Source organism: Etheostoma cragini, chromosome 15 (assembly GCF_013103735.1).
Source record: "Etheostoma cragini isolate CJK2018 chromosome 15, CSU_Ecrag_1.0, whole genome shotgun sequence".
In the NCBI taxonomy this organism is placed as follows: Eukaryota; Metazoa; Chordata; class Actinopteri; order Perciformes; family Percidae; genus Etheostoma; species Etheostoma cragini.
The window spans coordinates 23,184,142-23,200,721 of NC_048421.1; the positions used below are offsets into that span (position 1 = coordinate 23,184,142).

Below are 16,580 nucleotides of genomic sequence, written 5' to 3' on the forward strand. Positions count from 1 at the left end.
AATGATTGCTCCAACTGTTAAGCTGAATCTCAGGAATGATGCTCCATCATAGAACTTCACTTCCCAGAGTGCACCAGCAGCAGTGCACCTGATCAGCTGCTCTGCACAAAAGACTAAAACGTATTGAAGCAGAGGTAGGCAATTTCTGGAAGAAGTGGAGCCAATTGGCTGGACCTAATTTGTTCATTAGGAACAAATGGCACACCAAAGAACGAAATGTTGCTGTGGAGATGTGGTCTGGTTAACTGACCAAAATGCCCTGAGAGGACAGAACAGGCTGGCTAGAGTGGTTGATGTCAATGCTGACAACAAAGGCATCGTAAGAGATGTGCTTGTGAAGACTTTTCCCAGCTATCCTGTTCACATCACAAAAGCAAACAGAAAAGATCGGTCCACAAGAGCAAACAGTGAAAGAACCAAGAGTCTTCAAACTAAGATCCCAGCCACAATTCTTCATAGAGAGATGTTTGACGTCTTGTCATTTTACTTCCCACTGAAGAACAAGCAGAAATATGAAGGGTTTGTGTGACCTCTCTGGCTTGTGAGAAACCAGGAGCCCAAATGGGAGGTGTTAAGCTGAATCTCAGGAATGATGCTCCATCATAGAACTTCACTTCCCAGAGTGCACCAGCAGTAGTGCACCTGATCAGCTGCTGTGCACCTGATAGGTCATCATCACTGATTTGGAGCACCGGGTAAGACGTGGAGGTGCTCAGTCAGTAAAACAAACTGCAGAGAGGAGACACTCCAAGTTTACCCACAAAGCTCAGTCCAAAGACGCCAATGGTCGGTGAAATGTATACTTACTTTCATAATGTTTAACTGCTGGGTAGATAGTAAATGGGTTTATGCAAAATATTAGTTCATTTTGAGTTTGAAAGAAATTAAAGTAAGATACAAAAGAATGGAAAATGTTACGTTCTTTTAAATACTAGAGCTTTATTACCTTTGTGAGATTTATGATATTGTCTTCTTTTTTCAATGTGTAATGTTTAAATGGTTCTGGCATTTAAAATGTAAAAGCTTGTTTAAAATGTTAATTTTTGGTTCTGTCTTAAAAGGTTTACAACCTGATCTACAACTAATCTACCTGACAGAGCCAGATAAGAAAAAAGAAGTTTAAGTTGGAAGTTTGAGTTGTACTCGTGTCCTTTGAAAGCTGAACAAGGGGAGAACTTGACACCAACAGTAGACCTTTTTTCACCAAGCTGCTTGGCAATTTCCCCATAGCCCTTTCCAGCCTTGTGGAGGTATACAATTTGGTCTCAAGTGTCTTTGGACAGCTCTTTGGTCTTGGCCATGTTAGTAGTTGGATTCTTACTGATTGTATGGGGTGAACTGGTGTCTTTATACAGCTAATGACCTCAAACAAGTGCATCTAATTTAGGATAATAAATGGAGTGGAGGTGGACATTTTGAAGGCAGACTAACAGGTCTTTGAGGGTCAGAATTGTAGCTGATAGACATGTGTTCAAATACTTATTTGCAGCTGTATCACACAAATAAATAGTTAAAAAATCATACATTGTGCTTTCTGGATTTTTTTAGATTATGTCTCTCACAGTGGACATGCACCTACGCTGACAATTTCAGACCCCTCCGTGATTTCTAAGTGGGAGAACTTGCAATATAGCAGGGTGTTCAAATACTTATTTTCCTCACTGTATCTACCTCTGCTGATTGGGAATGATTGAGATTTCTCTTGCATAGCTACCAGAAGACTTACAACTTTCAGACAGGTCATTTGGAGGCTGCTCAGTAACGCTCAGCAAAAAACCTTCTAATAGACTTCACTGGTCTCCGTCTAGAATAACAGGATCTGTTGGTCCATTTCTTTAACTGTCTATGCTTTCACTGCTGTTGACGCAGGGAGCAGCCATGTTGGATTTTTCCCGAGTTCCCAGTACAAAAGAAAACACTATTGGTACATGACTGAAGTTCTACGAATATTTAAAGTAATTACAGATATCTTGCTGTCAAGCAAACTTAATAGTTTTATGTTAAGAATGCCAATGATTGAAAATTGTATTACGCAACATATATTCTTTTGTTTCAGTGTCTTTAATTTTGTTTTCCAGCAGACAGATGATGCAGCCCAGACGGACATTCAGCCACCAACACAGACTGTACCTGAAAGCACAGACAGCAAGGCCCAGCCCAAGAGACTTCACGTCTCAAACATCCCCTTCAGGTTCAGAGACCCAGACCTCAGGCAAATGTTCGGCGTAAGTACAAGATCTGAGGTACTACCACAGGTTGATGTTTTACAAGACATTTGGATCAGCAAAAACAAGAAGTAAAAAATGGTTGGGTTTGTGATTTTCTGTTGAATTGATGACAAGAAGAAAAATCAATCACTGAGATGTTTCTTCTTTGTTTGTCTTTACAGCAATTTGGCAAAATCTTAGATGTGGAAATCATCTTCAACGAGCGTGGTTCTAAGGTACATAGTGTTTCTGTTTTTTTCTAAGCGTGTCTCTAAATTATTTTTATTAGTAACTGTTTCAGACTTGTGTAGTCCAGTGAAATCAATCAGCACACAGGTGCTCTACAGCAATCTTCCTGACATCACCAGGTGATTTTATTTTCAACATAACTTACATAAGATAATATTTTCATTCAAACCTTAGTTGCTATCGTACACCACACTTTAACTAGAAGGCCAGCTCCTGAGATAACCAACCAGCCTTGCCATCACTTCTCTGAAAACATAGGAACAAGTGTTCAAGTAGGCCTGATTTCAGATTTATAGACTTTGAAATCTAAATGGTTGATTTTGCACCTGAAAAAAATTGAAACTTAACTTGGGAACACAATACCATTTGCAAAAACAATAGCACTTGTGCAAAAACCAAGATATATGTCCTCCCACAGTTTACTCAAGCCATGTCTCAAAGCTTCCTCCGTTAACTGGGCCAAGCGAGAACAGTTTAGGGCATCTGGACCATACATGGCTAAATATGGATTTTGAATTGGGACTGCATACACAACAATGACATTCACAACTCCATTAGTACACAAGAACAGACAAGAACGCTTAAAGAGAAAAGGCTCTAAAAGAAACTGCTAAGCTGCAAGATATGTGTGGTCAATGATAAACTACATTATTGAGGGAAAATATGATATTAATCAAAGTGTTGTAGATTGATTTTCAAAGTTCAATAAGTATCTTTTCCCTCTATTTTATTAGCAAACCAAAGAGATATGGCTTGTCAATACTAGATTATTAAAATGCCTTCCTTCTGGTTTTCTATCAAATATGAACTGCCTTAAGTTCCTTTGAGATTTTCAAAATATGATTATTTGCTTATTAGTTTTTGCGCTCTTAGTTGGGCTGATGTGATTTTGGTTATATGGTCTTTTTTTTTCTTATTGCTGATGCCATGCAATAAATAAGTTCATTTTCCCTTCATTCTTTTGGTAGATTTAATTTACTCCTTTATGACCTCGTCAAAGGATTCTATTTGCCACAACACCTTACAATATAGGAATATGGCAGGCAATGATTTGTCAAACTGTCAAACTACATTTCATGTAATTGTCATGTACCTCTGCTTTAAAATCAGGCATTTATTGAGCCATGTTATTAACTCTGGAGTCCTACATTTACTGGGACATTGTAGCCAGTGAATGTGAAAGAGAGTGGGAGGCTAAATCTCCAATACTAACAGTTGTGAATAAAATGACCATTCACTAAATCCTTTCCCCAAACAGCAATTGTCCAATCATTGCTTAGCAACTTAAACAAGGGGCAACAGGCCTGTCAAGTTTATATTTATAAATATAAAAAAGCAGTGTGATGGGGCAATGATAACACATATATATTTTATTCACCTTTCAAAACCAGAAAGCATTAGCGATGGCCAGTTGACGCTTCATGAAACTTTATTGATAATTTTCCAAATGTTCTGATCCCACTATATGGCACTCTGTTCAACAAAGATGTTGAAAGCAAGCTGAATTATCATTCCTTTGGTCTTCAAACCAAGAACACCATCTAGTGGCGTCAACATATACTATTAGCGATTGATAAAGCTTCATTTTGACATCACTAGAAAACATAAGAGCAATAATGGAAGGAAAGGATCAAATAGGGTGTTTGACTGTTCTAACATAAACCACTAACATTAGCATGCTAAGCAGCTCACTATCTGCAGTATGCCGTGCAATGTCAGCATTACCTTCAAGGCCAAAGATCACATGATAGGCTATCTATAGTATTTTGTATGTTTACAGGTCATGTTAGTTAAACCGTCATTCAGGACTGGAACATCACTGCATGGGTGCTGGTCTTGGATTATGTCATCAGCATACAGGCTAACTTTTCTATGTCCCGATGCTGAAAATGTACACTCCAAAACCGCAGCTAAACTCAGTGATTTGCTGGGAACATGCAGCTCAAGCCCCAGTCTTTTAGCATGCTATCATGTACGTGGCCCTCAGTAAATATTGAATACCCATTAACACCATTACATTTCAAAAATAGTCAGCCAAAGACAGTTTCCAACCAACTCTAAATGTAAAATGTATTAATGTTCACTGACTGAGAATGAGAAGCCTGATTTAGTCTACATCTGTCTGAAATGTATGAACACAACTGTGTGGGTGTAGTAGTACTAGTCCATTAAGTCAACACAGCCCTAAATTTGCATCTAAATTTGTGCAATGCTAGAAATGCTTGATAAGTACAGTAACAGTACCTAAGAGGGGCAAGGTTTTGCAAAGTTTCAGTATCCTCTCCTTATTGACTTACACTGTAACATGTTTAACTTACTGGCAACAATTGGCCAGCAAGTCACTGTGAATTCTTTTTGAAGTAAAGGTACTTCCATTTACAGTATTTTATGTATTCACTGTAAGATACAAAACACTTAAACACAACATAATATAAAAAAGTAAAAACTTCTACTGTTAGTGTAGTGTCTACTAACTACTATTTACAGTACTATAGTGGCTATATTGTGATTTTTTTTTTTTACAGTAATGCTTTGACTACTGTGATTTCAACTGTAATACTTAGACTACTGTGATTTGGTCATGTCGACAAGGTTGTAATGTAACTTTACAGCATGCTACTGTAAAATCATATACAGCAGTGTTACTGTGAAATCTAAAGGAAATAACTGTAGATTTCACAGCCATTATTTACAGTGTAGCTTTTTCTTTCCACTTGTGTAATTATTTAGGATTTGGTTATTACAGGATACTGAAAGAGAAGCAGAAAATTCTAATGTGATCCTAGTCACACAAGCAGTTGTTCACTGTAATGTTAAGTATGATATGTCCAAAAATAATGTGCATGTTGTTCTTGCCTCTTTCCGTCCTGCATGCAGGGTTTTGGTTTCGTAACGTTCGAGCATAGCGTGGACGCCGACAGGGCCAGAGAGAAATTACACGGCACCGTGGTAGAAGGCCGTAAAATAGAGGTGCATGTTCTCAAATACTTCTTCCTTCTCCCTGTCCTCCTTTTTCCTCTGTGTGGTATGTGCGTCATTGTGTAGTTGTGTGTGTGTGTGTGAGCGTTTGACAGTCTACTTCCACATCCCAGCTTGACATCTTTCCCATGACATCAAACCTCATAAATTCCCTTTCCTTGTGCTGTCTCAGTAACCCAAACACAAATAAATGTCCGCATATTACTAGTACAACATGACTGTATTTGAAAGACATTGCTTGTTTTAATTTTTTGTTTGTTTAATTTTTTGTCCCCTTTTCCTGTTTTACTTGATTTTGTACTGTCAAATCATTGGGCAATGGGTTCAAAGTGAAAATCCACACTACCCAGCATAATAGATGAACATATTTGTGAAAGATTGCTTTGGAGTTTGGTCATAAATGCTCTAAAGCAAAGATGTTCTCACATATATCTAATAAAGAAAGGAGCTTTCCCCCAAAAAAGTACTCACATCTTGCTTATCCATGGAAAGAGGAAGTAATAGGAATTTGAGAGACACCTAGAGAGCAGAGTGTTAGGTTCACAACAAACCTAATTCAGTACAGTAGCATGACACCACTGAAGTGCCATTTCAATGTCTTGTGTCCACTCAGAGGAACAACAGCTAGGCAACACCAGCCTTGAAGCATAACTCCTGTCCATTTATCAAATTGCAGTTAGAATCTTTCATTGCTAATCTGTCATACCAGGAAAAGTCTGCACCTGTTATAAGTACAGATATCAAATACATTATTTCTATTGTTGTACCCTGACAAGGGCTATAATACCCTGGCACCACAGGAAGTCTCGATTTATCCATCGCTTATCCAGAGGCCCAGATGCCAGGTCCTCTGGCTCTTACTGGGGTCTCCAGATGGGATATGTAATCCATCCAGCGTGTTCTGGGTCTTCCTCAGGGTCTCCTCCCAGTGGACTTCCCCAGAGTACCTACACAGAAATGAAGGAAGGCCAAGAATAATCAATGTCAGAACCCCAATAAGTAAATGGAGCCTTTCCTTCAGGCTCAGATCACTCTTTTAACCATGACTCTCTAGTACAGCGTCTACACTGCAGATGCAGCATCAATCCATCAGTTGGCCTTGCGTTCCATTTTAAAAGCAAAAGCTTTCAAAAGGATGAGCTATTCAAACTTCTTCACTTGAAGTAGTGACTCCACTCCATTCATATTTATTTTGCGAATAAATTGCAGTCAAAGTTTCTACCACACCCTCCAGCATTGTGCGGCTAATGTGCTGTGTCATTGGGAAGCAGTAATCTTGAAGAGCGTCATTAATCCAAACAGCAGTCCCTTCAAGATATACAGGGTAATACATCCTACACCCAACTGCTCTTAGGCTTACACCACCTCTACCATTAGAGCCTAAAGTCCTGTACACTCTTGGTACATGTCATGCCGGGATATTCCCAGACATAGGGAATCCAAAGTATTGCTATCCAACCTTATTATCTCTTAAATTGAAAAAAGTCTAACATGCTGTAATAGACTGGATTGTAGCTGGATTGAAGACAGATTAATTCAATTTTACGCAGCTTCCAAATCTTTGATCCTCCCATCTCCAATTTAGCCCAAATCTCAAGAGACTTTACAGGCTCCACATCAGTACCTGTTCCAGACCTCTAGACACTTGAAGAACACTGCATCTTCATGTTTGCCATGTGAGCCCATACAGGGACTATGTGGAAACTTATTATGGTGGCAAATATTGTAGCTTTCATAACTACAACCACAACGTAGACAGTACGAATACTATGCTTGCTTGTGATGGATTGGCCACTGCTACGCCTTGCAGGGTGACTTTGCGTTGAAGTCCTGCAAAACATGAGCCAGATTCTGCTGTTTTGGCTATTTTGCCGGAGCCCTGTGAATTAGCCTCATTCAAGTGAATGTGGAGGCCGAGTTACTTCATGCAGGGCTGAACTGGGCCCTATTTTGACCTGATGTCACCAAGTTTGTTGACACTTCTGCCCACCTAATTTGCATGTTGAGATTCCAGTCAGATGTCATCAGCAATATAATGAATCCAGATACAGACCGCATGTTCACAACCTGACCAAATTATCAGCTATAAGTATTTCCTATAAGCCCCATTGCAAGATCCTTTATTTGGAAGTGAAACAGGGAGAAACCTTCTAGCCTTCTTTCAAGGTTGTTGATGGCTGCCATATTAGGAATATTTTAGAAAGAAAAGTTCTTCTGGATCAATAAAGTTTGATCATTTTATGTGATCCAACAATCTAAGCTAATGACTCAATGGAGTCTCGACTTATTTAGCTAGCTCAAAGCTAAACATTTTAAGGGTAATTCTCTTTAGTTTCTTTAACCTGATCCCCATTGTCCCTTGCATTGGTGTCTCGGTGACTAATGTGAACAAACATGTTTGGAATTGGTCCAGTATTGACTAAGAATGCTGGAACTGTCAACCAGACTGCAATGTAATCCTATAGGGCGTACCGTCAATGTTGTCCACTAAAAGTTCAGTTGTTGCCGCTGACACACTCAGATTATTATTCTAAGTATCTGACAGCATTATGGAAAGGATTCCTATATAGATAATTTTGTTAAAGAGTAATATCCTTTTTGTTATACATAGAAACAGCTGCAAAATTGCCATCCCAAACTCACCAGACCCCATGTAAATAATTACTACTTTTACCGTGTATAGAGCAGCATATCTCCACCAGACCCCGTGTATGTAAATGGGTGATTTAAGAGTGTATTTCAATCAGACCAGGGTGGTGATTATTGGAACAGTGACAAACCAAGATGGTATTCGATAGTTTCTTTTTAGTTTCTGTCGACTCTGAATTAAGTCTGTTCTACGATTAAAAAATAATACTGTTTATTAAAAATGACTCTGGTGGGTTTGGTGTTTTTTGGTGTTCAATTTTGGGGCGGTTTCATGTTAAACAAAAGGGACCTTAGTCTTTAAACAAAACATCAATAATGTTGTAAGACACTTTAGAATATTAATCTGAGCCTGTCAGTGGCTAAACAGCACGTTTAGTGGATGTTAATTGAAGGTGCACAAGTGCCCATTAACATTACATTGTAGCTTGTTTTGTCACTGCAGCGATCTCGCTTAATACTGGTCCAATATCAAAGATTGTTGTTCCCATCAGTCACTAAGACACAAAAACATAGAAAAAGTTTGCAAAAGACCAAAGTTACAGTTTAAGCACACCCTCATAAAAGCTCAATTCCTCTCAGCCCCCATCCACCTGCTCTCTGCAATACACTACATAACTTTTTATTCTTATAGTTTATCTTATATCATTCCTATTGTATTGATACCATGATCTGACAACTACAGGACACTAATCTATGTACCAGTGAAGTAGTGTGTCTGTGGAAAAGTAATGGCGAAATCAATGGCCAAGGTGACTTCAAAACATCATCAAATGAACAGAATTTTAGATGGCATTCATTTACGCATATTTGTGTTTCATTAAAAATCAATGAATCTGTGTTGGAAAATGTTCGTTGTGCCTTCAGAGGGGCACTGGATATGTGTTGTCTTCCCCAGAATTGAAATGAAGCTGGCTTAATAGGAGGATTATTTTTTGGAGTAGCCTGAAAAAGACTAAAAGTATGGCTTTTACAGCCTGAGAAAGTCTTTAAATATGGCTTTACTTGGACTTTTAAGGCTCCATTTTTAAAAGCGTAGATCAGAATTCTTCATTATTATTTGAGTGAGACACTGGATATGTGGTGTCTCACCCAGACTTGGAATGAAGCTGGCTTAACAGGAGGATTCATTTTTAGAGTAGACTGAAAAAGTCTGAAAATATGGCTTGAACAGCCTGAAAAAGTCTTTAAATATGGCTTTACTTAGACATTAAAGGCTCTATTTTTAAAAGCGTACATCAGAATTGTTCAATATAACTTGAGTGAGATACTGGATATGTGGTGTCTCACCCAGACTTGGAATGAAGCTGGCTTAGTGTCCTAGATCCTAATCCTACATCAGAATTGTTCGATATTACCTGAGTGACACACTGGATGCGGATGTGTTGTCTCGCCCAGACTTGGAATGAATCCTACAAAATATTTCAAATATAGCTTTACTTACGCACAGTTGAGGCAATATGTATTTATCTCTGTAGAGAAGCAAATAAGATGTTTTGGCCTAATCAATCAGTTTGATGGATGAAGATCGCTTGTCCAGACAAAATGGTCGGAGTTATGCTTTAAGAAAGCAGCTAACTGCTTGTTTAGAGAGAGCTGAAAAAGCGTTTTGTGCAGAGGAATGATTGCAAAGTTGTCTTGGCCACCTGAGTAAGATGCTGCTTATTCCTTTCTCATCCCCTCCTCCCCTACCATTTTTCCAACGGTAGCTCGTATAGGGCCCCATCCAACACAGTTACAACGGTAACAGTACACAAACAAGTTTTCGGAATGGTAAGTGTGGGCGAACAAGCCATTATGCCAGCATTTCCTCTCTTTCTTCCTCTCTCTTTGGAACGTTTGCAACGCTAAAACTCACGTGACATTTCTTTTTGAATTGTGGTTGAGTTGATGCTGTATATTGACATACATATTTTCTTGCGTGTCGGCGTGCGTGCCCATTCACTAAGTGTTCTCCTGAAGCTGCGTGTGCGAGCGATACTGACTGAGATTTGAATTTGTTTGCACATCTATCTGAGATTGTTGGAAACCCATTTATTAATTTTATTTTATTTTGGAAGACAATGCACCCCTGTTTTATTTTGACCCTGTTAGCTGTTGTTTGAATTTGGAATGGTTTGATTGGTTGATTGGTTGACTTGATTGGTTCATTTGAGTACATCTATTTTCTTTGGTTGTTTTTTGATCTTAATCATTTTTCTTGCAATGAATTAGAGAGACTGTTGTTTGAGTGTGAATGCTTTGTGTTGCTTTTGTCACAACAGTTCTTCTCACGTTTTAAGGTTGACTGGATGTTGCATAATGCTCCCAACATGTTGTCTTCTCCCCTTCCCCCAATGACATTTCCTTTTGTCCGTTTTTCTCCTTCTCACCCGCCACCGCATGCATCTATACATTTACAAAACATCATTTTGCCAAGTGCATCTGTTTTTTCTTTACTTTTGTCTGTATGTTACTGAAATGTCAATATAATTGGGGAGAGCATGCCAGAAAACGTCATAAGATAGAAAACATGCAAATGAGAAAGATTTGTTTTGGGTGTGTTTTTAAGTGTTTCTGAATGCGATTCCGAAAAACACACAAATGACATGGGTGTTTGGCGTGAAACGGTGTACTGCTTTCTTTGTTGACATTAGAAAACTATGCATGCAGATTTACTCTAACAAGTGGAGGACTTACTACTAACGTATAAGTATCATAACACATGGACCTCTCTTTATCTGCTGTAGGTCAACAATGCAACAGCCCGAGTAATGACAAATAAGAAGACTGTCAACCCATATGCAAATGGTAAGGCCAAGTCAACATTTACAGCATTTACAACATTAAATCAATGTGCGGTTTATTGGCATTTCTTTACACCAATCACAATCGTCTAAGCTCCGGACGGAGCCACGGTGCCCATGCAACATGTTGTAAACATTAAAATCCTTTAATACACTGATTTAAAGCTATAGTGCGCAACTATTTGATAAAAATGAGTTGCTACCAATCTATTTAAGCCTTATGTTGTCTTCCCGTCAACCATGATAAAATGTTTTTCAAAATTATCACTTTTTCCGACATTTTTGTCACTTCAATGTTGAGGGTGCTTTTTTTAATGTTTTTTCCAAAGTATTTTGATATTTTTAATGTTGACATTTTCAGCGCTTATTTCAATTAATCAACTATTAAATGAACTGAAAATTGATCAATTTGACCCAAGGACAACATTAGGGTTAAGACTATGAGCTCCGCACAACTCTCTATATTTCTCAGTATGGCTAGGATTAAAAAATGAAGACGCCCGGTGACTTTCACGCGTCATCGCTGAGAAAGGACAACAGCGTGAAAATGGCAAAATAATAACGTCATCATGCTTTTTTTAATCCGTGTTTGCAACTGGGTGGAGTTGGGGGTGATGCGCGATAACAGAAGGCTTGCGTCACGTGAGTGCTCTGACAGCGTTGTCATCACTAAAGAAATCATAATGGGGCCAAGATAAACTGCAAGTAAGCATGTTTTTAAATATCTGTAATCAAATATGACTTGGAGATCTGTTTCACATGAATGGGCCATTTTCCTTCGACCAGTGTCTAAAAGCTACATTAACTCTACCTTGAATCAATGTAAATTGTAGAAGTCACATAATATCATTTTACACGCCCCTCGGAAGTAAAACATGAACTCTTCCAGGGAATTCTATGTATAGGCTTTACAAACATGGATGTATTACACATAAAAGCTACCGATTGCTGATTTAAGGTCATACAGTAAAACATGAATGTTATATCTGTGGAATCACACAAAAGTTTCTCCTTGTTAGAGTCTGGGTTTTAGCAGAGTCCCAGCTCCTGGAATCATATTTCAGATCCTTTATTTTCCTACAAGAGGATATTCTTTTTGCAGCAAGGTCGCATAACAACACAAAAACCATGAATCAAACACAATAATAAGATGAAACTCAGAAATTACAAAGCCATGGATTTATCAATCTGATGGTAGATCAATGAGTCAGGCAGACTAGACTAACACACTCTGCCCCTGCGCAGTCTCTACTAGTTACTAGGGAGGGGGGTGGCAGGTTAACAAGGGGCATACATTTTGGTCCAATTGCCACGAAGGGGTTTGCATCTCCTCTTAACCATCCCTCAAATTGCCTACTGTCTCTATGATGAAAGCAAGGAAAACGGCACCATGAATAAAGAAATTAAAAAAAATAAAGTGAAAACCTGTGTACCAAACCAAGGGGACAACCCTTGTGTTGTCCTCCCGGGTCAAAAACGGACAAAACCTTGACATTTTTTACTAGTTTGTCAGTTTTGGAATTCATGGTCAATACCCCTCATTTATATAGAATGATACCTTACATTTGAGCTAAAAAAGCAGAAATTATGAATTATTTTGACTAACAGTTAAGATCAGAGGAATGAAAGTGATCAATTGGATTTTCAAAGAGCGTTGGAAGGAATCCAATCCATTTTTGTGGTTATTTGGTTAAAAAGAAACCCATATTTCAGATAGAGAAATTTTTTTAAAGGGGTCAAATTTGACCCGAGGACAACAGGAGGGTTAAAACTAAGAGCTCGTAGGATGACTGAAAACTTAACCTGTTGCATCTAACTTTTAGAAACCTGTCTCACTGACATTAAAAATAGAGCCTGTATTGTCCCAGATGTCTTCTGGATTTCAAAGAGCTGTCTAGTTGTGCACATTTAAGGCAACATCCTCTTTCAGTGCTAGAATGAAGATAAATAGCGACAGAAAAATCAGCCCCGAGGCAATGAGAATGGGTCAGGTGGACAGCTATGTTAGACTGATTAATGAAGAGGAGAGAAAAATCAATCAGGCAGTTCATGGCTGATTATCATACGCCACTGTAATCACTAGAGCCCTAAGAAATGCTGATTTGGGCTAGCAGGAGAAGATGGGGAAGGGGCTAAGGAAAAAAGCAGTTAGCATTTTATTATTGTTAATAATAATAATAATAATAATAATCCAGTCATTACTGGCTGGTTTAAACAACTTGTTCACTTTGTAGTTCCTTTGTAACATCGATTCAGAACTCAAGGTTGCATAAGGACATTCACATGGCAACACTGTCTTCTACAAATTCCATTCATAGGCAGCTCATTTGCATTAGCTAATACATAACGGGAGTACATTTTATGCAGCCCAGATTGTAATATTGATATAAAAACATGTTTTATTTAAAGGCGCCTTTTCTCGGAACTGAAGGACACTGCACAGGGATATATTAAATTATTTTTTTTAAATAGCAAAAAATAGTATACGACAATAACAAAAAAAGGCAGAGCAATGGACGTTTAAGTGAAAAAGGCAGTTTTAAACTGATGTGTCTGAAACAGTTTGTTTGCCATGAACTGGACTAAACGCGTCCATTGTCCCCCATAGATTGATCCTAATAACCTCAGTGATTGCTGACTTTTCCTCTAGTGCCACCATGAGCTTCACATGTACAGTATTTGAGATTAGTTGAAGCGAAATGTCTCAACTATTGAATTGATTGCCATTCAATTTGGTTCAGACATGTAGGATGAATTGTAATCCCTCTCTAGATCTTCAAATTCTGGTCACAATGTGTTTAACTCGGTTCCATTCATTTTAATTCTAGTTCCCGTCATCCTCAGCTGTACTTTGTTTCAGTGCTAATTAGCAACCTTAGCACCTACGTGCACTATACAGCATTGCATTTGATTTCAATTTTTTATATCTTTTCTTTTCTAATTATATTAATAATAATAATAATAATTTTCTAGTTCCAGCTCCTGGAATCATATTTCAGATCCTTTATTTTCCTACAAGAGGACGTTCTTTTTGCAGCAAGGTAGCATGACAAAACAAAAACCATGAATCAAACACAATAATACCACAATATGACATTACATTGAAACACCAGGTACAATGCACATCATTTAGAATAAAGTGTGTAAGCAGTAGGCTATTGTTTTATTTTAAACGGGGGGGGGGGGGTCAAAAAACATTTTAATTTTTTTTTAATTTTTTAATAGCCCCCTTCCCCCAGAACTCTAGCTATATAGAGAATAGAGAGAATATTATGGATCCAAATGAAAAATTTGTCTGGACTAGTTGCAGTGCCATGGATTTATCCATCAGGTAAGAGATGAATGAGTCAGGCAGACTAGACTAACACACTCTGCACACTGTGTGTGTGTGTGGGGGGGGGGGGTTTACAAGGCGCATTTCACCAAGTGCTTTGACTTGCCTAGCCTTACATATACAGTATGTGTCAGGTTCGGAACACTTTAACTTACTAAAATAATGACGGTCAAAACGAACAAAACGAGACACAGTCGGTAATGAGCAGTTTATAGACTTTTGCTGACAAAAGGGAAGAACAGCTAAGAAACAACCTTTCACCAGCATTGCTCCTAGGATCTTCAAAATCCTCTCTGTAGCTCAGCCTTTTTATTACACACACACACACACACACACAGGGATACATTGGACGGTGGTTATCTTATTATGTCTACGCTAAAGGTGTCAGTTCAGAGTGCAGCCAGTTTGTGCAACGTGTACTTTGAATGTCCTCGAAACTAAGACATTTACCACCTCTGTGTTAAACAGCAGTAACTAGAAAAACAGTTTGTCAAATGTACATATAAGAATGAAAGTTATACTACTTAAGAAACTACTTTAAGAAATAAGGAATAAAAGACTTCTCAAAATGAATTCTCAATCAGTATGCTCACCATAAACAGTTGCCAGGGCAAATGTTCCACATATGTTCCATGTAAATGTTTTGTCGCCTTTAGAAATAGTGATAGAGGCAAACATATTGGCGATAGGGCTACATATATAAATGTAATATGTATTAGACAATAAAAAATGTCAAGGATTCGTAAACTCAAAAGGTTTAATGTAACCGTAGTGTGTTCTAAATCCCATCATATGTGCTTATATGGATTAAGCACGCTAAAACGCTGTTTCCTGTTGTCTCTTTCTCTTCCTCTCCTCTCCTTTCTTTGTCTTGCTGTCCGTTTTCTTCCAGGCTGGAAGTTAAATCCAGTGGTCAGCGCTGTCTACAGCCCAGAATTCTATGCAGGTAGGAGGACATGCCCTTCTCCATCTGTCACCATCCCCTTTGTCATTATCTTCCTCCTCCTCATCCATTTTGTTCTTCAGTTTCTTCGACATCTTCATTTTCTCTCCCCCCCCCACCTCCCCCGTCCCGTCCAGCCATCACCCCTTCGTTTTAACCTTCGTCACCTCTTTCTCCTCTTCTTTCCTTCCAAGCGACCAGGCAAAGTCTGTTTATACCTGGAGAACTATGCTGACTCTCACAAATGCATCCACACACTGTCCCACCCCCCCCACCCTGTCATTTACCATGGCCATTAGGGTAAAATCTGCCTGGATTTTTGTGATAAGACCGAGAGAGACGTATAAAAGAGTGTGGCAGAGGAGAGGAGTGAAGGAAAGCAGAGGACAAAAGAGAAGGAAATCTAATAGTCCATTTCTGCAAGGACATTAAAAGGTGTGAAATATATTTTGTAAATTAAAATCAATATTTTCAATTTCTCCAGACAGTCGTTTGCTTAATTCACCCCCACGTTCTTTTAATTACAAAACGGCTGTATTGATTTACCTTTGTTTCACCTTTCCAGCATCCAAAATGCCATTAGTGTGTGTGTGTGTGTGTGTGTGTGTGTGTGTTTGCATGGATGTGCACATGTGCGAGGACTGTACGAGATTTTGAGGCTTCTTCCGTGTTAGCAATTTGCGCTATTATGTTATGAATAGGTTATGGTTGCAGCTGTTCAGTACACGGGCCAGGCCCTGATCTTGTGGGTAATTGGTTCAGATGATTTCATCACACAGAAGATTAGGAATCACAGGGCAGCGCTGAAGACTCAAATCACATCAAATTACCACAGCAAATATCTCCGTGAACTGTCCAAAGAAAGGCATTTTGGAGTTGAACATGGGTAATACACACAACCAACGACAAGTTCTTAGAGACCGACAGACGGGATGTGAACAGTGGTCTCTCTTGAGTAATGTCAAAGTTAGATGAGAACTTTTCTTTGTTTTGAGCATGCATGACCGATGTGTTGTGCAAAACATGAAGACATAGGAAGATATGGGAAAACATAAACAGGCCATATTTAATGTGTCATATTTAATGCTTCAGATGTTGAGTGAAGTCCTACCACGTTTCAAGCTGTTTTGAACATGCAATGCAAAAGTTGTGCACTGCTTCAGTAAATAGGACGGACATTGGAAACCATGCTAGGTGTATGGACATGGCAAGTCCTAGTTCAAGTCTCAGTTCGTAGAACCCTTTGGCTCAGACCGCTTCGAGCCAAACTAACTAGGTTCAGTAAATATAATTCGACAGTAGGGAGACCGGGGATGGTTTCTGACTCGTATAACTTGCAGAATGTTTGTGGTAGGACGCTCAAATCTTGACCCGAAGTACCCTCATTTGTCTACTACAAAGAGCAATGGTTTTAACTTCTCCAACTAAATCACAGA

The 16,580-nt window shown here is 38.7% G+C and overlaps 1 protein-coding gene across 16 annotated transcripts in view; it reads left to right on the top strand.

The window, feature by feature from the left end:
- Positions 1–16,580, top strand: part of rbfox1 (RNA binding fox-1 homolog 1) — a 257,014-nt gene that overhangs the window by 210,048 nt on the left and 30,386 nt on the right. For 15 of the 16 annotated variants that reach the window (XM_034894247.1, XM_034894248.1, XM_034894259.1 and 12 more), the window contains 5 exons: positions 2,079–2,225; positions 2,390–2,443; positions 5,334–5,426; positions 10,811–10,871; positions 15,094–15,147. In XM_034894247.1, coding sequence (XP_034750138.1) covers positions 2,079–2,225; positions 2,390–2,443; positions 5,334–5,426; positions 10,811–10,871; positions 15,094–15,147 — 409 coding nt within the window. The remainder of the gene's footprint in view (positions 1–2,078; positions 2,226–2,389; positions 2,444–5,333; positions 5,427–10,810; positions 10,872–15,093; positions 15,148–16,580) is intronic. The other variant, XM_034894244.1, reaches the window with a different exon arrangement.